The sequence below is a fragment of the Eulemur rufifrons genome, chromosome 29 (assembly GCF_041146395.1).
Source record: "Eulemur rufifrons isolate Redbay chromosome 29, OSU_ERuf_1, whole genome shotgun sequence".
Classification (NCBI taxonomy): Eukaryota; Metazoa; Chordata; class Mammalia; order Primates; family Lemuridae; genus Eulemur; species Eulemur rufifrons.
This window is the reverse complement of record NC_091011.1, coordinates 8,105,299-8,127,695: the sequence shown is the minus strand read 5'-3', so window position 1 is coordinate 8,127,695 and position 22,397 is coordinate 8,105,299. Positions and strand designations below refer to the sequence as shown.

The 22,397-nt window shown below is 40.0% G+C and overlaps 1 protein-coding gene across 1 annotated transcript in view; it reads left to right on the top strand.

Moving 5' to 3' along the window:
* ABCA13 (ATP binding cassette subfamily A member 13) overlaps window positions 1-22,397 on the top strand; it is a 459,896-nt gene that overhangs the window by 273,645 nt on the left and 163,854 nt on the right. Inside the window, 3 exon segments of the mRNA XM_069462020.1 lie at window positions 7,458-7,707; window positions 19,841-19,930; window positions 22,090-22,159. Of these exon segments, the coding sequence (XP_069318121.1) occupies window positions 7,458-7,707; window positions 19,841-19,930; window positions 22,090-22,159 (410 nt within the window).

The following is a 22,397-nucleotide window of genomic DNA, read 5'->3' as shown; positions in this document are numbered from 1 at the left end:
TTGCATATAAGAGAAAACCCAAACTCAGAGTTTAGACGACTGCTCCGTGGCATAGGGACTCAGTGATACAGTGGGGCTGCACCCCTGACTCCCTGAATGCCAAGTCACTGTCTTTTCAAGGCAGATTTAATGTCATAGGAGTTTCAGCAACCTTTATTCACAAAATGTAACAGGGTATAACGGATGACCTTATTCCAAAGTGAATCCTAATTTCATGCTTTTAACATTTTGGCTACTGCAATCATAGTGCTTTTCAAAGAACCAAATCAATGATGCATCATCTGTATAGCAATTGGAAACTTCAGTGACATGACACGTAAAATTGCTCTTTTACCTGGATATCTTATTTTTTGGTGTGTATTTTTTTAAGAAAAGTCATGTTTTAAAAAGCAATATAGTTGTTATAAGAAATGGACAAATAGAGTACGGTAAAACTTGGGTAAGATATGGTTGTGAGATTATCAATAAAACAATTTATATAAGCATAGCCTCCATTTATTAGCTTCTTTAAAGAATTAAACATAATTAACATTGGTTTTATTTTTTAACACATTGACTGCCACACTAGAAAAAAAAAATTGTTTTCCTTGGGGCCATGGTGTTTTATTGTGAAAATAGAATAAAAGCTTTGAAAACAAAATGATCCTTTCTAATTTAATGAAAAATTTGTTATTGTTTACTGTTTTCTGTGCCTGAGTTATATGCAATTAAATTGTCAATATTAATTGTAACAATAAGAAAATCAACAAGTAAGATTTTCAGGAGACATGTGAGTTACATATGCTTCATGAGGTCCCAGGCCCAAAACTGGCCTGTGTTAAATACAACTCATCTGGCAGTTAATGTGTTAAAAGCACATTTAACCAAAGTTAGAATAAACTAGCATGCTTTTAAACTTTGTATTCTGTCTGTCTATATTAAAAATTGCGTTTTGGATTTTATGTTGTATTAATAAGCACAAAAATGCCACTAACACATTTTCTTTTCTTTCCTATGTTTACCTTTTGTCTTTTTTATTCTCTTTCCCATTTCTTCTTCCCTCCTCTCCCCTCCCCTCCCTTCTCCTCTCCTCTCCTCTCCTCCCTTTCCCTTCTCTCTTCTTCCTTAATAAGAACATATCTGATTTTGTTGCTTTTCTTCTCGGGGAAACATGAATGGTATGAATAAGACAATTTAGTCATGATTTGTATAAATGCCATACAACTATAGTTTTAACTAGGATAAAGATTGAAGACTACCCTTTCTAAGGTTTTTGTTTAATAAATGAGAAAACAGGGAAAATTACCTGTCCGAAATGTTCAGTATATTCAGTGTAAGTGAAAGCTGGAATTCAGACATCCTGACCCCTGGTGCTAGATTGTGTGGCTTCCCCTGTGAGACTGTTTTTTTTTTTTTTTTTTTTTAATTGAGACAGAGTCTCGCTTTGTTGCCCAGGCTAGAGTGAGTACCGTGGCGTCAGCCTAGCTCACAGCAACCTCAAACTCCTGGGCTTAAGCGATCCTGCCGCCTCAGCCTCCCGAGTAGCTGGAACTACAGGCATGCGCCACCATGCCCAGCTAATTTTTTCTATATATATTTTAGTTGGCCAGATAATTTCTTTCTATATTTAGTAGAGGCGGGATCTCGCTCTTGCTCAGGCTGGTCTGGAACTCCTGACCTTGAGCGATCCACCTGCCTTGGCCTGCCAGAGTGCTAGGATTACAGGCGTGAGCCACCGCGCCCGGCCCCCTGTGAGACTGTTACCAAAGTTCAGCACCTGTCCCTGAGGCCACATAGGAAGAATGAGAACAAGTGGTCGGAGGCAAAGGAAAGGGTTGTTTATTAATTTGCAGGCAAATGAGGAGAATGGCAGACTCCCATCCTGAAGTACCATTTTCCTATCTAGAAGTAGAAATATAGAGCTTTTAAAGGGAGGGTTTTCAGCTTCAGGCTATTGTTGTTTACCTGTAGATGATGGTTCTGATCCATCCCATCTTGGGAAGACAGTTGCATGACCTATGCCTGGGCAATTCTGCTGAGCCATCTTCTGTGGTACAGAGAACAAGGGATACTCCTCTGCCCTTCTGATCACCTGCTTTGGCTTTGGGCAGGAACGTAGGTTTTAATTCTCAAGAAGAGTGTGGGGGAGAGTTTTAAAGAGACAGCTCATAAAACATTTTACCCTTTTTAAGGCTGTTTCCTCTGTTATAACACATTTACCAAGTTAATACCCATCTTAATGGTGTCTACTTATTGACTTAAAAATATATTCCTAAGTAAATGACAGGGCTGATAGGATTTCCATGCAGCTCACCTGATTCTGTTTAACTCTGTTGGTAAGAAAAACACAACGATTTATGCCTTTTCATGTCTGCTAATGATTCTGAAATCCAAGATCATGACTGAAGTCAGTAGAAAATATCCCTCATGCCCTTTCCCTGCCCAGCTTAGCATACTTCTTCCTCATAATCAATCCATGTCTTTGCATGAGATTCCCTGTATTTCTGGATCATTCTCTGGTTACCCTTTCTACCTGTCAGCAAACACCTTTTTACTTTTGAATCTCTGGCATCGGCAGCCTCCTAAAGAAGTTTCCTCTGCGCCACCGTTCTATACATTCTATTGTGCTGGTCAGGTTTCACTGATAACGTTTTGGTTACATGTTTGACTCCAAGACCAAGAACCTCTTGAGAACTTTATTCAAATAGATAACCTAAGGACCTAACATAGCATTTGCACTAGCAAATACTCACTAAATTTAATTCCCTCAAATGTAACTTATTTCAAAACTGCTTCTGAACTGTATTTATTTATAAATAAATAAAAGTCTTGAATTACATTATTTTAAAGATCTATTTCAGCTCTAGAATTCTGTAACTCACTGAACAGAGAATTAATACCATTTCTATCTCATAAAAACATGCTTATAATATCAATATTAATAATTATTGATTATAAGTCATTATTCATTATTGAAACATCCCAGAAAATTACAAAGAAAATTAAAGTAGCCATAATCTCACCATAAAAATTAACATAAATCTTTAGATTGAAAAATGCTATATTACTGAAATTTTTGAATTAAAAAAACTCCACTTTATCAAATAGTATATGGAGTGTAAAAATTATTTTATAAAAGGCAACTTTTCACTGAAAGTATATATATCAAAATATTAATTTTTCTAGTTTATGATTAGTATTTTTAGTAAATTATGTTCACTCTATGTATATTATTCTGTAGCATTTTTGATCTGATATATATTAAGTGTTTTCCTATTATTACATATTTAATGTTTTAATCCTCTTTCTTTTGGCTAATCCATGCTGCTAATATCTTGGGTAGTAGTCCCTCCTCCACCCATTTTATTGAGCCACCTTCCATATTCATTTTTTTCAAAATATTATAATTCTATCTTAAATTGCTTTATTCACTTATAAAATTTAATGAACACTCTCCATATCAATGAGTATTTAGCTATACTGTTGCCTTATAGGATTACCATATTCTACTATATGGTTGCACTATAATTTGTTAAATTAATTCCCACATGTTAAATATTTAAGTTGTTTCCACCTTCTTGCTACTATTTTCTATAAAATATAACAAGTCAATTTCCTTTATATATTTGATGAATTTTTATTTTTTTATAATACAACTCTTGAATTGGAATTAAGCAGATCAAAGAAGAACCATATTTATTTCCCATAGAAAGACCATACAGATCTACCCTCCCACCAGCAGTATATAAAAAGACTCATTTCCTTAAACTCTCAATAATATTAGGTGTTAACATTATCTTCAGTCTTTACCATATTGATGAGCTGAAAAACTAAATTATTGACTTATTTTATAATATTCCTATATTGACTATTTTATAGATATTTTATGAACTGTATATTCATGTATGCTGTGTGCCTATTTTGGAGTTTTCATCTTAATTTTATTGACTTGAAAGCATTACATTTGTAAGGATTTACTTTGAAATATTCAGGAACATTTGGAGGAACTCTGTAACATGGAGATCATATTCGTGGGTGCTTGCTGAGACTTTGATAACTAGGTGTTAATGTTTGAACAACTGCAGCCACCTGACCAAAAAAAAAAAAAAAAAATCTTTGGACATTTTCTCTAAGCAATTTGATGGTCAGGGGAAATGGGAATGCATAATTATGGATGTAACTAGAGTCCTTGAAAATAATTGCACTCATAAGTCACATAAGACAATTCATAACAATTTGGTCCAGCATTTTAATTTTGTCTGTTAAATTATTCATGTGAATATTTTTATGAGTTTAACCATGAATATTTGATTGGTGGCTGATTCATAACCATAAAATATCTTAGCCCTTTATTTTTCTCATTTATGTCCAATTAACATATATGGGAAGGTGGAGAAAATTTATTCTTCCTAATATGAGAAACACCTTTCCCCGCAGACGTATTGAGGCTGTCTAATGAGCATTTACTATGACTGGAGGTCAACATTATGCCTATTCTGGTAGTTTAGTAAGTGTTCTAATAACAATTCTCATTACCTGGAGGGAAATATTATAAATCTCTATTTCACAACTGAGGGGATGACATTCAGAAAGGTAAGTAATTTTACAGAAATCACACAGTATGTTGGTAGCTGAGATTAAATTCAAATCCAGGTCTATGTGGATTAAAAGACTGAATTTCCCCCACCCTGCAGTGACTCTGGCAGCGGTTCTTGGTGAGCCAGGCCTGTGCGCCTCCACACACCAGCTCTGACTCTGCTCCCACACCTTCTTCATCGCCAGAGCAAATCGCCAAGATACCTGACACCCATTTAGTTACATTAAGTTTTTATCACCTAACAAAAATCTCTTTTCTGCCAACATATATTTACAACGCTTTGCCTGCTGTACACATATGTGAGAAGGTACTTAGTTTGGCAGGCTGCTAAGTATGGGTAGCTAGCTGTCAATGTCAAAAGATGCTCTGTAAAGGCTAATTCATGGATTGTGACATCTGTCAGACTGTGACTATTCAATTTTTATTGAACCTAAACAAAGTAAGTCACCTTTGTAAGGAGCCAGTGAAAGAGCTCCTCAGTCAAAGACCAATGAAGACATCAATTATCTCAAAAATAACTTTTAGAACTCCACAGAGTGGGCAACCAAAAACATCTCAATTATTTTATTTAGCTTGATTAGATAACTTAAATAATTCTCCTAATGGGTCTGCATACTTAATATTATGAATTGATGTGACCCCACATTATAAACTCATAAAGCTATCAAGAAGGGTATATATAGATGAAAAGGTCAAATTTACTTTAATAATATCTTTTTCCCAGCACCAACATCTGTACATAAGCTGATTTAATCACTGCGTTATGAGAGCTGTATATGAATTACCGTTGATGATACATTAAATCAGTGGTTCCATAACTGAGCTGAGCAGCACAATCTCCCAGGAAGTTATAAAAAAGCACGTTTTTATCTCTGAGTCCCTGGAGGTTGGGATTTTTTTCTGCGGTAGGGCTTATAAAGAACATTTTTTATAAATTCCCAGGTGAATCTGACCTGCAGCCTGGTTTAAAAACCACTGCTTTAACCATATAATGCCCCCCCCACCCCCCACTACAGCTCTACTTGCCAGGCAACAAAGGACGCCTTTGCCTTAAGCTATGCAACTCTGATCCTCTGACTCGACCCACGTGACTCCTGGGTTGGGAAGCCTTAAGCCCAGCACAAATCCTGCAATCCTTAAAATCGCTGCCAGGGCCCTTCAGGGCTTGGTTTCTGACCACCTTTACTGTTCATCTCCCTCCACTGGCCACATGCATGGGCAGCATTCTGCTCCTTTGCACACAGATGGTTATTTAGAGAATATGCCATGCTTAGTTAGAGCTTCTGTTCTGATCTTTGAACATCCACATTTTCTTGTCTGCCTGCAAATTCCAATGGATCTTCAGGATTCTGCCCAAACGTCCCTGATGCTGTACCTGTTTTGTCACTTTTTCCCTCAACATCCCAGGGACTCACTCCTTGGTACTGAGTTTTTCAGCTTGGCCCTCCTCTAGTGCAACAGTTTGTTACACTGTGTCGGGTTATTTCTTTACATTTTTATCCCAACACTGTGCTACACATTTTTTGAGGACAGAAACCAAATGGCTCAGTGCCTCCACGCATGTATCAGTAGATCCCAGATAAATGAAGGAGCTATTTCAGATATGCCTCTTTATCCCCAGTGACACCTCTATGGCTCTGTTCTCAATGCTATTGCCAATGATTTCTCTTTAAAATGGTACAATTTCTTTAAAAGTGTTTTCTTTTGGGTCTTCGAACTTGTTTACTGCTCTTCTATTAACTGTATTTCTATTTTGTATTTGTGAGCAGCACAATCAGTTGGGTACATCAGTTCTTTTATAAGACCACTTTTCTTGTAAAATTCTTTGTATTGGATTTTCTGGAGTACTTTAGAGGGAACTGCTGGGAAAAACCATCGACATAGCTGATTGATGGAGCTGTGTCCTTCGTTTAGACACGGTTTAAGCCTGCAGTCATGGAGTCTCTCTGCTCCTGGCTTCTCATCCTCACACTGGACATACAAATTGCTCTCAACAGCTTTATTTGGAATGTTTGACCTAAACTGGAGCAGGTTGATACAGATTGTGTGTGTGTGTGTGTGTGTGTGTGTATAATCCCTGAAGGAACACTGTTGAGGGAGCATGGGGAAGCCGACCAATAGATCAGTGATGCACAGCTCATGCTCAAATTTTACTTGTTGACCCCTCTGATCACTGAGCCTGTTTTCTCAGATCTGCTGTGTCCTACAGAGTAATAAAGGGAGGGGTGGCTGCATGCTGGCAGAGGCACACAGAGGGCAGAGGCGCGGGGACAGAGATGCACCACAGGGCAGCCAGGGGCACCATCTGGGGCTTTCCCAGGAAAGACCTCCTAGGGTTAAGAACAGAGAGGAAAAGAATGGTGGGAGAACAGGAGGAGGAAGGAGAGGACGGACAGCCATGGGTCCCAAGGGGAGTGAGCAGCCCCTCCTGGTCCCCTGGGTCTGTGTGTGTGTGTGTGTGTGTGTGTGTGTGTGTAGGAGCAGTGGCTAACAGAACCTCTTACCCTTCTTTAATCTTTGTTGTTCTAGAATCCCGATTTTATTTTAACCAAGAAGGGTGGATGCCAGGCCCCTCCGCATTCTTTCCAGTTTGCCCCTCTCTTTTCAGGAACACTACCAGAGAAGGCCCAACTGACGCTTTGCTCTTGCCATGTGGTGCCATCATTTCATATTGTCACCTTCCAGAACAGGGACACACGAAGGCCCGGATTCTGTCCTTTTGGCCATAGCAGTGCTTACCCAGTATGGGCAGTGGCCCGCGTGGGGTTCCTGTGGCTACAGCATGTTGCAGGGTCATCTCTAGGTTAGAGGAAGAGACCGGGCGGGCCTTGTCCGTGCTGAGCTGACCTGCGGCCTCTGGCTCTCGTTTCCCCATCCCCAGGTGCCTCTCGGGCCAGGCCCCAGCTGATGCGTGGCCACCCGCTGCTCTGCGCACAGATGGCCGCGCTCCTGGTGACCCGGCTGCGCCACACGCGCCGCGCCTGGAAAAGCACCCTCTGGCGCCTGCTGCTGCCCGTCCTGTTCGTGGCCCTGGCGATGGGCTTGTTCATGGTGAGGCCCCTGGCCACCCACTACCCTCCCCTCAGACTGACACCTGGCCACTACCAGCGGGCTGAAACTTACTTTTTCAGGTAAGAACCTTTATTTGTCCTTTTACTACAAAAGTATGTCAGGACAGATTATGAATAGCAATAACTTTGATACTTTTGAGAATTTCAATAAAAATTTCAAACCTAAGTGTTCTCATTATTTTTGCAGTCTGAGTTGACAGGCAGAACCTTTGAGAAGCTCTTGCTCTGCTCAGCGCTGGCTCAGGGCACATGCTCAGGGCTGGAGGGGCAGGCCTGGCCTCCAAACCCCGAGTCCCCGACAGTCCCCGACAGTCCCCACCCGTGCGGTGTCCCCTCCTGGAAAGGGCACGCCGGGCCACTGGCTGACGTGGAGAGGCTTGCCCACCCTTCCCTGCAGGCCCTCTGCAGGGAGCTGAAGGGCCAGATATAGCCCAGAATTTTTAGGATTCTGGAAAGTATATACATTGGACATTTCACAAAACCTTCCACAGTTGCTTCTGGGACGACAGCCCGTAACTGCTCCTACCTCTCTGCAGAGAAACGATGATTCGGCTAATGGGGTCAAGACGGCAAACATCCCCTGGCCAGTGTAGGTCAGGACTTGCTGCAATATTTTTCAGAATAATCTGGGTTTTGCCACCAAACACATTTACACAAGAGCTTCTCGGAACTTCTGTGCTGTAGATGCATAGACACAGGGTCGGGAACCTAATGGAAACCCCGATCCCCTAAGTTCCCGTTGCCGGCGCTTGGCTGGCGCCTCCCCGAAGTCAACGGTAGTCACAGTCGCCGAGCGCCTGCTCCGTGCTGGGCGCCGCCCTGCGTGTGGTGACAGACGTGATTGCCGTGAGCAGGCACAACTGTCTTTCCAGGTGGCTGTAATTATTGACATTTTAGGTGGGGGGCAGATAATTGGGACCCAGTGGTACTGGTTTTTGACTGCACAAGCTCACTGGCCAGCCCTTTCATCCTAAGGACGACTAGGAGGACAGTATCAGTCCTGCTTGTGTCACATATGTGTTTTTATTAAAGTAACGAGCTGAATCAGCTAGTCTCTGAGCGCTTGCTAATATTTATGTAACTTTTACAGTGATGTGTCATTTGGAATTAAATACAAACAAATACAGGGACAAAGGAAAAATCTATTATGAACTCTTAAGTTTGTTCCTTTCTCTTTTGGTTCACGATACTTCACCTCTGGATGTCTTTATGCTCCGTGGGGTTTGGGTTTAACTGAAACAAAGAATCCCTGCGGCTACCCTGTTTGTAGAATTGTGTCCCTGTCCCCAGTGTCCCCTCTTCAACTGGCTTTCTTATCTTCTGGGGCCACCTATTCTATTGGCCCACTCTCATCCTTCTTTTAAGAAGTGTTTAAAATGAACATACTGATGTATGAGAATGTCCACTAATGCTTTTATTCTTCCCAGAGGTTCAGATTTCTGCCACAGTCCTCAAGTATAAAAGGGCTGTCACTATTTTGAGCCTTTTAATTATAAAATATATTTCTTGAAGAAAATAATACAAAGCATAGGCTAGCAAAAAAAATTAAAAAAATTAAAAAACAGTCACATGTAATCCTACTAGAGATATTTCCCATAAACCTATTGATGTACAATCTTCTGCATGTCATATATAAGGCTTTTAACTATATGCATTTTTATTTTTTATGACAATGAGATTACACTGTAATGCTTTCTGTAATTTGTTTTTTTACTCAGTCATATATTTGTATCTGTTCTTGTAAATCAGTACAACTATATTATCTGTAAAAGCCATAGTAGCCAAACTACAATATGTATACAGTAGTATGTTGCATGAAGAAATCATAATTTATTTAAATAATCTCTATATTGGGGGCACATAAATGTTTAAGTGTTTTTTCCTATTATAGGCAATGCTGTATAAATATCTTTTTTTTTTTTTTTTTTTTTTTAGATAGAGTCTCACTCTGTTGCCCAGGCTAGAGTGCTGTGGTGTCAGCCTAGCTCACAGCAACCTCAAACTCCTGGGCTCAAGCGATCCTCCTGCCTCAGCCTCCCAAGTAGCTGGGACTCCAGGCATGCAACACTATGCCCGGCTAATTTTTTCTACATATATTTTTAGTTGTCCAGATAATTTCTTTCTATTTTTAGTAGAGATGGGGTCTCGCTCTTGCTCAGGCTGGTCTCCAACTCCTGAGCCCAAACCATCCACTCGCCTTGGCCTCCCAGAGTGCTAGAATTACAGGCATGAGCCACCGTTCCCAGCCATGTATAAATATCTTTGTTTAGATTCGTGTGACTGTGAAATTATTTTCATTATCGTACATTTCTATTAGAAGTTTTGGGGCAACGGCATCAATATTTTAATGGTAGATATTGCCAAATTTCCCTTATAAATTGGTGACAATTGAAAATCTTATAAAGTAGTTTATTTTTTATTCAACAGATACTTATTGTGCACTTACTATACGCTGGGTACTGTTTTAGGTGGTAGTTGCACAGTTATGACTAGAGCAGGCCAAAACTCCTACCCTTGTGGGAGAAAGGAAGCTCACCTTCTCCAAACTCTATCACTTTTGAGAGTCCAGACCTGGTATCTCATTGCTTTTTTAAGCAGCTTTTTGATTACTGTTGAAGTTGAATTTTTTCAGTTATTAATATTTTTTGGTTATTTAAATTTTTGCTTTATATATACAATATTTTAAGCATCATCTACAATGTAAATGTATGTCCATACTCTTGCTTCTAACTGATTTCTCCTTCACACTTCCCCCAGGCCCAACTTCACCTCTTCATTCTTTCCTTCTGAGACTGGTGAGAATTTCTCTACGTGGGGTGTATTTTACCGACACCATTTTCAGTTGACTCCAAACAGCTATTTACATTCTCTATTACATTATTAATTTGGTAATTATGTTTTTCATTTGAAAGCATTTTTTCTTCTCTTGTAGTATTCATTTTTCACAGCAGTGAAATTATTTTGAGTCTGAGAATTAGAGATATTTTAATCTTTTCTTCTATTTGTAAGAGTAACTCTTTTAAAGGAGGATATTTGTTCCCATTTTTCACGGTGTTACCCGGATACCAGCTCACGTATCTGGAGCTTTATTTTCTCCTTACAGGTGGAGTCCCACCTGCCGCAGGACCTGCTACCTGCTCCATCAAGGGCTGCACATGCCGTCTTTTAATTGTTGATTTCAGCCTAAAGAGAAAAGAACAAGCTTACATTTTTCTAGTTTTTATTGTAGTAGAGTAGTAGTTTAGTTAGTTATGAGGAAAAAATAATAAGCTACGAGAGAGCATCCACATTGATGGAAAGTTTTCTTGTTCTTTTGCATTATCGTGCGTGTTGGTAGTGACGGTCAACACACAAGATAGTGGGGGAGAGAATGACTATCCTCTAAGTGCTCTTGTTAGAACTCCCTGTTGAAATTCACCGTTTTTCTTCTGTGTACAGAATCCTCTCATTTAGGCTGACTAGTTTCTCCAAAGACAACTCCTATTGTTCTGCATATGTATTAAACCTGCCCCTTTTCACTCTCAAAAGTGCCCTGGTAAGGGTGATAAATGATGTGACCATTTTATCTAAATTGAATCTGAGCACCATGGTCTGAATCTTAGCACAGGAATGATTCCCAAGAGGATCCAGCATCTCAGCTGTCACATTCTTCCCAGCTCCCTACATGCCCAACTGCTTGTGGTCACCCAGCATGCATCCTTGCTGCTCCAAATGTGGGCACATCCTCGTTTTCTGATCTGTGAGCAATCTCCTTGGAGGTAGATACAGTTTCCATTACAGTTCCTTACTTTCTCTGTAGAGCAACTCCCTGTTAACAGGTGCATAATTCAGACCTGTATGTAGCTTTCAAAAATCACTAGGTGCTTTAGCTTTGTGTTGATCTGGATAGTATATAAATCTTATTTTATTAGTGTTCTGACAATTCTCAATACACCCCCATATTCCTAAAATGTTACAGTTGAGAGAAAGAAGTTATATACCTACATTAAATACATTTAAAATTTCTTGCAGACTATAAATTTTCTTAAGAACACAAATCCAAACAAATGCACCAAAGAGGTTCTCTTCCATCTGGATCCTTTTGTGAATGAAGTGAGCAGGCAGCGCCCCCACTGCTCATAGAGGATTTTGTGCTTCTTGGACCCAAACAAACCAGGGGATTTGGTGACTCAGTTTCCAATGGTCTACAACTCAAATCCCTTGGGGGGAGGGGGGGCCTCTGGGCCCATTCAGGGCAGAGGCAGCACAGAGCAGCCCCAGAGAAGCTAGGAGGGCTATGCAGCTCTGTGCCGTACAGTGTGAACACAGCCATGCACCTGCAGGTGGTGAGGCCCTGTGGGCCCACTGCAAAGCCCCACGTAGCTGCCTGTTGCCCCAGGATGATGTCTGCACATATGAGCATGGTCCGTAGGTCCTCCAGTGCCCCTACCTCGTGCTCTGCTCTTCAGAGGGACACAATCATACACGATGTTGCTCCATCTCCCCATGTTTAAGGAAATGAGAAACTACCTTCCTTTCCCCACTTCCTGTTCTCTGTGCCACCTGACTCTACAGACATTCATATTCCTAGCAAAATAAGAATGCTTCCAAAACCTGGCTCGGAGCAGTTGTCAGCTACTGTTCTCTTCCCTGCATGTGTATCATTGCTACCTGGATCTCACTGTGGTTTAATTTACTGCTGGAGATTCTTGCCTTCCTTCCTGCAGGGAGACTCCCTTGGGGGTAAGGATCACGCCTTCTTCATCCCTGTACCTTTAGTGCCTGCCACAGAGTCTGGAAATGGTTACTTTCATTAAATACTTGTTAAATTGGATTAATGAATCAGAATAAAATGGACCAGGAAAAGTCTTCCAGAAATTAACTTGGACATCAGACAAATAAATGGGCTATGGCAAAATAGGTCTCTACACATTAAAAATATTTAGTGGTTCCATGACCCCACCTTCTGAGACGGGGCACCTGGTCCTAACAAGAGGAAATGCGCCAGATTGCACCACTAGGTTCACTCCATCGGAAGAACCTGTGGAGTCCTGGAACAGGGACCTGACCCTGGCCCACTGCCTGCTATTTCTTCCCACTGTGGAACTGTCTCTCTGTATCTCCAAGTCCTCCAACCAGAAAAAGACCTCAGAGGAGCAAGTGTAGGACTCTGAGTCCTGGTCACAATACCTATTCTGTAGGAGCCTCAAAAAAGGCCAGTGGGCATTGGTGGCCAGTCAGTGCCTGCTCTTCACTGTTCCCTATCCTGTTTGCTTGCGTGCAGAAAGTGACCACCTGTCTTATTCTGCTAGGGCTGATGTACTACAAATTGAGTGATTTAGCAGAAATTTTTCTCTCACTGTTCTGGAGGCTAGAAGTCTGATCTCCGGGAGGCCAGGTGTCAGCAGGGCTATGCTCTCTTTGAAGGCTGCAGGCGAGGACCCTTCTCTGTCTCTCCGGCAGTCCATGGCATGCCTTGGCTTGTGCCGGCATCACTTCAATCTCAGCCTCCTGTCTTCACGTGGCCTTCTGCCTCTGTGTCTCTGTGTTGTCCAAATTTCCCTCTCCTTAGAAGGATACAAGTCAGGCTGGATGTGGGGCTCACTCTAATCCTCTATGAACTCATCTAATTATGTTGCAAAGACTTAATTTCCAAATAAGATCACATTCTGAGGTTCTAGGTGGAAATGAATTTTGGAGGGGAAATTATTCAACACTTTTCCACAACATTTTCCTTATCAAATACCACCCAATTTGACAAAATTCTTGGCCACTGGCCTAAAGTAGAATCACTTCGTATTCTGTACAAATCATGCCCTTCTGCTGTATGCAAAAGCGTAACAGAAATTAAAATTAATTGAAGGCTAATGGCAATTGTTGGTATATATTCACTGGCTTCCTGTCCTGTCAAAACCCCCACCATGTTTTGCAAAATGGTCACTGGAATGTGTCACATGTACACATGGTGATAATTGTCCATTGATGTTAGTTACCACTCAACATTCATTGTGAACATCTTCAATTATTTACATTCTTCTCCCTGTATATGTACAATTTCCTTTTATATATGTGTCATCTTTCTCTGTCACATGAGATAATAATAGTACTTCATTTTTTTTTGACAATTATGTGAGATGATGAATGGAAAGAAATTGGACAGTTTTCTGGAAGAAATTAAATGCTCAATGAAAGTTGTTGTTATTCTGAGTATATACTAGAGTGGAACGAATAGATCATCTGTGCCTCTGAATGGGACGGGTGGGGCACAGGACAACCACCGACAGGCGCGTGGAAAGCTTTTCCTGGCAGAGGAACGCACAAAGCACTGACTGCCTTTCAGACCTCGCACCCAGGCTATCCTTCCCTTGTCTGCGAGGTCTGCTCTCACCCCGGGGTTTGTCCAGATTGTGGAACACCCAAACTCTGCCATGACTTTGCATGTCCAATTCAATACCTCAAGAGCATTTTTCCTGCCAGTCATGGCATGGCTACTGCTTTCTCAGTTCAACTCACCCATGATCACTTTACAGTCCAGTGGGGAAAAAAATAGGTGGCAAACAAGATCGCTGAGTCTGTTTGCCTGACTTATATAGACGTTGCATGGGTTCGAAGACCAGCACTGAGTAGGCATTCTTAAATATTTACTCATGAGTGGATTTGTATCCTTTACTCTCTACCCAACCCTGAATTTAAGATGCACTTTACTGCCCTCCACCCTGGGTGAACTGTCCTATGGCCCAACCCAGCTGAGATTCAGTACTTTGTGAATTGCTGATAGTATGGAACTATAATATGTCCTACCTCTTAGTGTGAGGAAATTTTAAAAAAATAGAGAGAGAGTCACTGATGAAAACATTCTCATTGTGAAGACACTGAGCTCATAGATGTTAAGTACATTACCGAGTTGACACAAGTAACAAGGAGTGGGACTGAGAACACAATTCAGGGCCGGGTGTGGTGGCTTACACCTGTAATCCTAGCCCTTTGGGAGGTTGAGGGAAGGATTGCTTGAGGCCAGGAGTTCAAGACCAGCCTGGGCAACATAGTGAGATCCCTCACATCTCTGAAAAATAAATAAATAAATAAATTAGCCGGGCATGGTGGTGAGCGCCTGTAGTCCCAGCTACTCAGGAGACTCAGAGGGATCACTTGAGCCCAGGCGTTTGAGGTTACAGTGAGCTATGATGACACCACTGCACTCTAGCCCAGGCCACAGAGTGATGTCCTGTCTCAAACAACAACAACAACAAAACAAAAACAAAGCAAAAACAAACAAAAATGACTACAGTTCAGGCATTCTGGCTCTATTTCTCATTCCACAAACATGTACAAAGACACAAGTCTTACCCTCAAAAAGTTTACAGTCAAGTGGGAAGAATAACTCTAGAAACAGATGAGAGTAGGTGTTAGAAATGCTCAGAGAGGCAGACACAGGGTGCAGGGTTGCAAGTTAGCTGCTTGGGAGAATCCATTTTGGGATGTCAAGGAAGGTTATTTAAGATGGTGGCCCCTGGGCTGAATCTTCAGAGTTGAATAGGTGTTTCCCAGGCATATAAAAGAGAAAGTTTCTTCTCCCCTTCTCTCTCTAGAGGAATAAATGTGAATAAATGTGAGAAGCAATGAAGGTACTCCACCAAAGTCTTTGGGCTTTCTGACACATGCTGTAAGAGTCTAAGTAGAAGAGACAGTATTCTGCAAACAGAATGTGGGAGGCATTAGGAAGTTTTAAAATCTGGGCAGTGACATAATTGGGATTATTTTTGTAGCTTCTGGGCATGAAGTATGATGTGAAGCAGAACCTCTGATTCTTCCTCCCTTGTGGGTAACTTTTTCTCTCTGGACTCATGTAAGATTTCATCTTTATCCTTGGAGCAGAGGATATTTGTCCCCCATCATTTCCTCATCAAACCTGCAGGCTTAGGTCTTTTTTCAGTTCAGGGTAATTTTCTTCCATAATTGATCTAATGCTTCCTCACATCTGTTTTCCCTTCACCTCCTTTCGGAATGCCCAGCACATCTCATGACAGGGTCTTCCACGTCCATCTTTCAAGTTCTTTGTCTTTCCTTAAGGATTTCTTTCTCTTTTCTTTTCTTCTTCTTGTTTTCCATTTGTTATATTTCCCCTACATCACTATTTGTATCTAAACAGTGACCCGCATCTTACTCAATTCATATCTTCAGTATTATCTCCAGGAAACCATTCTTGGTTTCAGAAAGTCCTGTGCGTGTGATTCTCAAATACTATTACTGAACTGTTTGTTTTTGTTTAAGGTGTATATTCCTCCTGCGATTTTATTTTTAATAAGTATCTGTACTGATTTAGTTTTTCTCTGGTTTCTGCGAGCCCTAGGATGTGTGATTGCTACTGCTGTTTTGTCGGATCAGACAAGGACGTTGCCTGCCAACTGGAGGCAGCTCTGGAGAGGCGGAGCCCAAGCCCATTCCACCTCCGTGGAGCAGTGGGCGCTGCCAGTGCTTTCTCCAATTCTCCATTTCCTATACTTTCCCAGACTTAGGAATAGGAAGGCATCAGCCCATCCAATTAAGATTTTTCTTGACTACTAGGGGCCAGTGAGACCAGGGGGTATGGAGGTCAGTCTTACCTGGGGATTTGCAGATCTCTGAGGGTAGCACTTCCCAAGATGGGTCCTTTCTGGTCATCGCCTCTGGACACTCTGCTCCTGTCTTCAAATTGCATTCATGTGTTGCCTGGCCTACAGGAAGGACAGCCTTGAGTCAGCTCTGCCAGTGGTAACTCCCTAGAGCCTAACACCTCACCTGGAATCAGATGTTCAGCACCAGAAGCTGATTGGAACGAGAGAGGTAGAAAGGTTGGAGCTGGGAGGATAGGGAAGGAAGGAGAGAGAGTGTAAGTCTTTTTGCTTCTCAGGGTTGGTTTGATCTTGATCTGAATCAGAATCACGGGGTGGGGGGGTGCTTTTGTTAACCAGGATGACCCTTTGGGATGGTGCTCAGGAGTATGCATTTGTTCAGCCAAGTTCCTTGAGTCACTCAGGTGCCCATTACATTGGAGAAATAATGATTTCAAGAGAGAAAATTACCCATTTATTAACTGCCTCAGGAATCACAATTAAGCAGAAATTTTCAATTTCTAGTTGTCTGGTAAGGACAGATGTCAAATGCTTCTAACATTGAAATTTATTTAAAAGTATAGCTAAGAGTGTAAAGGCAACCAAAGAGGGATAGTTTAGGAACAAGTATTTGAATTTTATAGCAAGGAGGTACTTTAAAACAAGGTTTTGTGTTTTTTTTTTTTTTAAATGGTGAGCTCTAGACCTAAGTAGAAAAGTAATAAAAAATAAACCTTAACTTTTAAACTTGTTATTAGTAATTATTGCAGGTAAACTGCTTTATGGATCAAATATTTTTTCAGAAAAATATTTTCAGCTTTCATATTTGTTCTTGGATTAATGGGTCATAGGAGAGCAGTCCAGAGTATTTCCAAAGATGCCACAAATAACAGTTTCCTTTTATATAAGCCACATTTGAGCAGAAAGTATATCCCTTTCCTTATAAAAATGTTTCATTATTTGTTAGAACCCTGAAGGCTGTTTATACAGAGCTCACACTGCCTACTTATGAGACATAACTTTGTTGTAAATTTCAGCGTGTTCTGTCATTGTGTATTTCTGGCCATAGCTGTAGGGAATCACATTAGGCCAGTTGTAAAGCACCTGATTATTTAAAATCTTTATTGTATATAATGCAGTGGGGAAGATAGTGTTTTCCTATAAACAGCTATTTCTTTCTGGGTTTGGATGCTACAGAGGTGTTTGTATTCTAAGTTTACGCAGAATTACTGCTCTGAAAACAAATTGTCCTCAGAATATACTACTAATTTGGTATGATGAGTTTCAGTTTCTTTTACGTTAAATTTTATTCTTGTTTGAATGGTAAGAACTCAGAGAAGCTCAGATTTAGGGAAGTGCCATAATTGGATAGAGATGAGGGATTAGGTCGATGATTTCAGTGCATATCACAGTACGTTCAACAAATTATTTTTGAGAACCTGCTGGGCTCCAACTACTGTTCTAAGCATGTGCCCTTTCTCTGGAGGATTGTTTTGTTCTGGTAACGAGACGCCCACAGTTAAAGTCCAGTGGAGGTGTGTGTCAGGGCCACCGGGCAGAACCAGTAGAGAAGAGGAGGCGGGAGGGCTCACGTGGCATCCGAGTGCCAGCCGCCTCCCGAGCAAGTGTCCAGGAAGCGGAGCATAGTGAGTCAGAGGATCAGCATCCTCAAAGGGAAATCTGCCGAGTCGGGAAGTGGTTCAGCTGGGCCCATGGGGGCTGGGCTGAGCTGGGATGGGCCGGGCTGGGTGCTGCTTCTGGAAGAGCATGTCCAACAGGGCTGAAGATGTCAAGGCCCAAAGACTGCGGAGGGATTTCAACACTATTTCAAGGCACATAGGCAATAAGGAGTCGTTGATACATTTTGAGCAGAGAAAACATCAAATTGGTGTGTTAGAGAGCTCACTGAGGGAATCAGGGAAATTGGGAATCTGTGAAGTTCCCATTAATGTGTAGAGTTGCACTGCACAAATATGAAAGTTTCTTCTCATCCTGGGCTTACATTTGTACTGCAGGATGTGGGGGTGCAGTAAGCCTCAGTAACTCAGAACTCCCTGTATGTGAACGCTGATAGCAATTCAGAAAGGAATTTGGGAGTCAGCTTTTTACTGTCTGTGGACAAAAAATTTAATTAGAAAAATCAATGCTTATAGACTACTTTAGGTTGCTTACATTCCTTCCCCACCCTTTTTTTTAACTTTTTATTGAAACAGAATAATTATACATATTTAGGGGGTCCATATGATATTTTGATACATGGATACAATGTGTAAGGATCAAATCAGGGTATTTAGGATATCCATCACCTCAAACATGTATCATTTCTTTGTGTTAGGAACATTTAAAATCTTCTCACTATTTTGCAATATACAATAAATTGTTGTTAACTATAGTCATCACCCTACTGTGCTATTGAACACTAGAACTTATTCCTTCTGTGTAACTATGTATTTGTACCCATTAACCAACCTCTCTTTATTCTGCCCCCTGCCCCTCTTCCAGCCTCTGGTAATGTTTACAGTTCTTAAAATAAGCTAATGTTATAAGTTTTTTTTAAAAGGAACCACTTATGTACATTTGTTAATTTTTATAGTAATTCTTTCCAAAAAAGAATTGAGATCACCATGTACATATAAGTAATTTATAAGGCTAATTATGCATAATACTTCTTTATTTTTGAGACACGTGTTCCCAAAGATATCTACTGGAAAAGAATTTTGTAAATAGCACAATGCAAATTCTGGAAAGTAATAAATGTATATTTTTTTCTAAATACTATAATTTAAAATTTTAATTAATTGAAATGAGCCTCCACTCTCATTCAGTCCAAAAAGATCTCTTTTCCTCTACCTTTTCTCAAGTCAAGATGTTTCTTACAATTGATGTGCAAAATTTAATATAGAGTTTGTTTCTACACCTCCCAGAGCTACATGAATACTGTGATTTTTGCTGATGGTGTTTTCAGTAAAGAAATTCAGTATTGGTGGCCTTGGTTTTCAGTAAAGCTGCTTGAACTATTTATAAACTTCCAAGACTTATGCCAGTAAAATAAATACCATAATTCAACGTGTACTTAAAGCACACATAGGATTCTGTGTTGAAGACCTCTTATAAGAAAATGTAGTTCAATATAGTTCCCATATAGAAACCAAACAATATAAATATAAGAAGCTGTTTTACTGCCGGGCAATGTAGCAGAACAAATATTCAGACCAATCCAGAGCCCCAACATTGAGAGTATAGTTTTATAGGTTGTGATATATTAACATGATGTAAGATTATTCAGCCTTTAAAATTTATTTTTAAAAACCATGTAAATATATGAAAAATGGTTACGTTTTAATATTGAGTGAAAAGATGAGAAAATAACATACTGTGAAAGCAAGTATATAAAAATGCGAATCTATAATAGCAAAACTCTGCTTTTAATACACTTTCAAATTTTATTGCTTGTTTGGCTTTACCCTAAAAACAGTGGAAAAATACCTTTATCCATGTTACTAGGAATCATTTACTTGGATCAGTGTGACTAGGACACAATGTGAGGTCAGAATCTGGTTTTATGTTCTCGTTTGGGAGCTACTAGTAATCCCACTTTATTTCCTTTGTCTTATAATGAACAGCAGTGAGAACGATGACATGGACCTCACCCATGTGCTTCTGCGGAAATTTAGAGATCAAGATCTGCCCTGTGCTGATTTAAACACAAATCTGTAAGTATCATATGCCCTCTGCAAAACTGAAGACTTCCAACTAGTGTCACTGTAGCCTCGGAGCACTGTTTTCCTCCATGATTGGTCGTTTCATCTTGCAACATTATATTACATGAAATGAACATTAGCCTAATGAGTAGTTTAATACCGTACAGGCCTAATGGGTATCGACATATAAAAATAACCTGAAATAAGCTAAATAATTTCCCATTTTTTCCTTTTATAGACACATGCTTTATATTGTTGCAAAAATTATTAATAATTAACGGCATTCAATTTGCTTAATAAAGCTCAAAGCTAAAAAGAATGAAGTAGCAATTAAGTATGAATTGTATATTAACTATTATTTACTTTAAGAAAAAACTTGTATATATGAAAAAAATAATTACTTTTTTTTTAACTTAAGAGAATTAAAGGTCAGTACTGCACACCAATGTGGGGTGAATTACTTTGAAAATTATTTTTCGAGGATTTAAAAATGATTATAGTGATGACTTTTCTATGGAAACTTGGTAAGTCATGCCTTTCTTCATAAACAGTTCTTTCCCTCTTATTTTGCTCAACTGTTATTTATTGAGGGTCTACTATAAATAAAGTGCTGCTGCATGAACCAAGATTAATAAAGAATATGGCCCTGGTCTCAAGGAATTTACAGTCCTGGGTAGGGCAAATGAAGCAAGTGATAAAAACCATAATGGTATGTTAAGTGCCAGAAATGTATGTTTTTAAGTAATAAATTTAAAAATCCAGACAATAATGCAATAGTGGCAATAAGTTTTCTAATTTGTGATGACATATTTTGCCCATTAGTCATGTTGGTAATTAGTTTGAGATTAGTTTGAGACTATTAATGGTCTCAGTAAGGAAGAATTAATAGAAAATTAATTATGTTGCTTTACTCTTGTTGTCTCTTAAAAAACAAAGTAATTTATTTAACTAAGGTTTCAATGGTGATGTTTTTATTTCCCTCCCCTCTAAGGAAACACACAGAATTTGAAATACATCTATCTTAGATAAATTGAAATGTAACCCAGGGACCCACGTGGTCCAGTCCTGGCCCAACATTGCATCAAAAAAGGACCAGTTAGCACAAGAAAGTTCTTTTATCTAGTCTCTCAAGGAGGGGGAAAAAGATGGAATCAATGATTAAAGGACAGCGAACATATTCAAAATTCTGTTGGACATCTATTTGACTTCTCTTTCCTTTTACACAGGTGGCAGTGCCCCGCCCCCAACCAAGGTCCCCACCCCTCCTCCCTCTGTCCCCCAAGCTCCTGTATACAGTCCAGTGCAGCTCAACCTCACTGCTGTTTTTCTCTGTCTTCTCTTCTGCCTTCCTGGATTTATGTTTTCATGTTCTCCCTTTTCTTTGTGACCACCTAATCTAGCCTTAACTCATTCCTACTTTGTAACAATTTCTACCCATGTTGTTACATTTTTGTCAGTGTAACAAAAGGTAGGGTGGGGTGGCTGGTGCATGCAAGGATGCTAGAAATACTTATGTTAGCACTAATTTATGTCCCTATTATACACATTTGAGTAATTAAGAATTATTATCATTACTAAAGCAAATTTTGATTTAAAAATATTAGAAAAAGTATTTTTAAGGTAAGGGACTCACAAGGAAAAAAACAAAAGCTGTAGGAGAACTCTGGAATAAAAAAGGGTTTAAAATCACAGGTACAAATGCCAACTGTTGCAAGCTAAAAGCTTGTTGCACAAGCTTTCTTCAAAATGGAAACTTAATAATTGTTTTTCTTTAAATGATGATTAAGTTAAAATGTGTCATGCCACGGAAAGGAATTTGCTGCTCACTGTGTTTATTAATTGCTTCTTGCTACCTGGTTTTGAGACTGGGACCAGGACTCACCGCGAGCCCAGCCCCACCCCGTGAAAGTCGGAGGGAGCCCTGGTGGTGCATTCAGTACAGTGAGATGAGTGAGCATCATGTGACATAATGAAATACTGGCATTGTAATAAAACATTGTCATCAGATTAAGAGCTCAAGCTGTGAAAACAAATGTAAGAGCTCTGCCTTGTTGGCAGTAAGAGGTGATTATCTTGTGAACTCTGTTCTAGTTTGATGGAACTCTCTTTTATGGAAATACAAGACCTTTGTAATCTGAAAGATCATTCCAGTTCTCTCTTTTGTTTTTTAGGAAGAATTCTTCATGCTGGCACACGGATCCTTTTTCTCACCTGGAATTCCAGGATTCCTGTGGCTGCCTGGTACATTTCTACAGCATTTTTGATTTTTTAAGATCTAAATCTCAAGTGACAAAAATGAGTTTACTCCATCTATAAAGTCTTCATTTTTGTTAGCTGAGTTGCTGTGACTTTTTGGTTCCCTAGCTTAGCTGTTTCTGGGAAGTTTCATCACATGAAATGAACATTTGTACAGCATGGACACTGTACAGACTGGTGGTGGCCTTCTCATTCACTGCCTACTGCCTTTGATCATTAACAC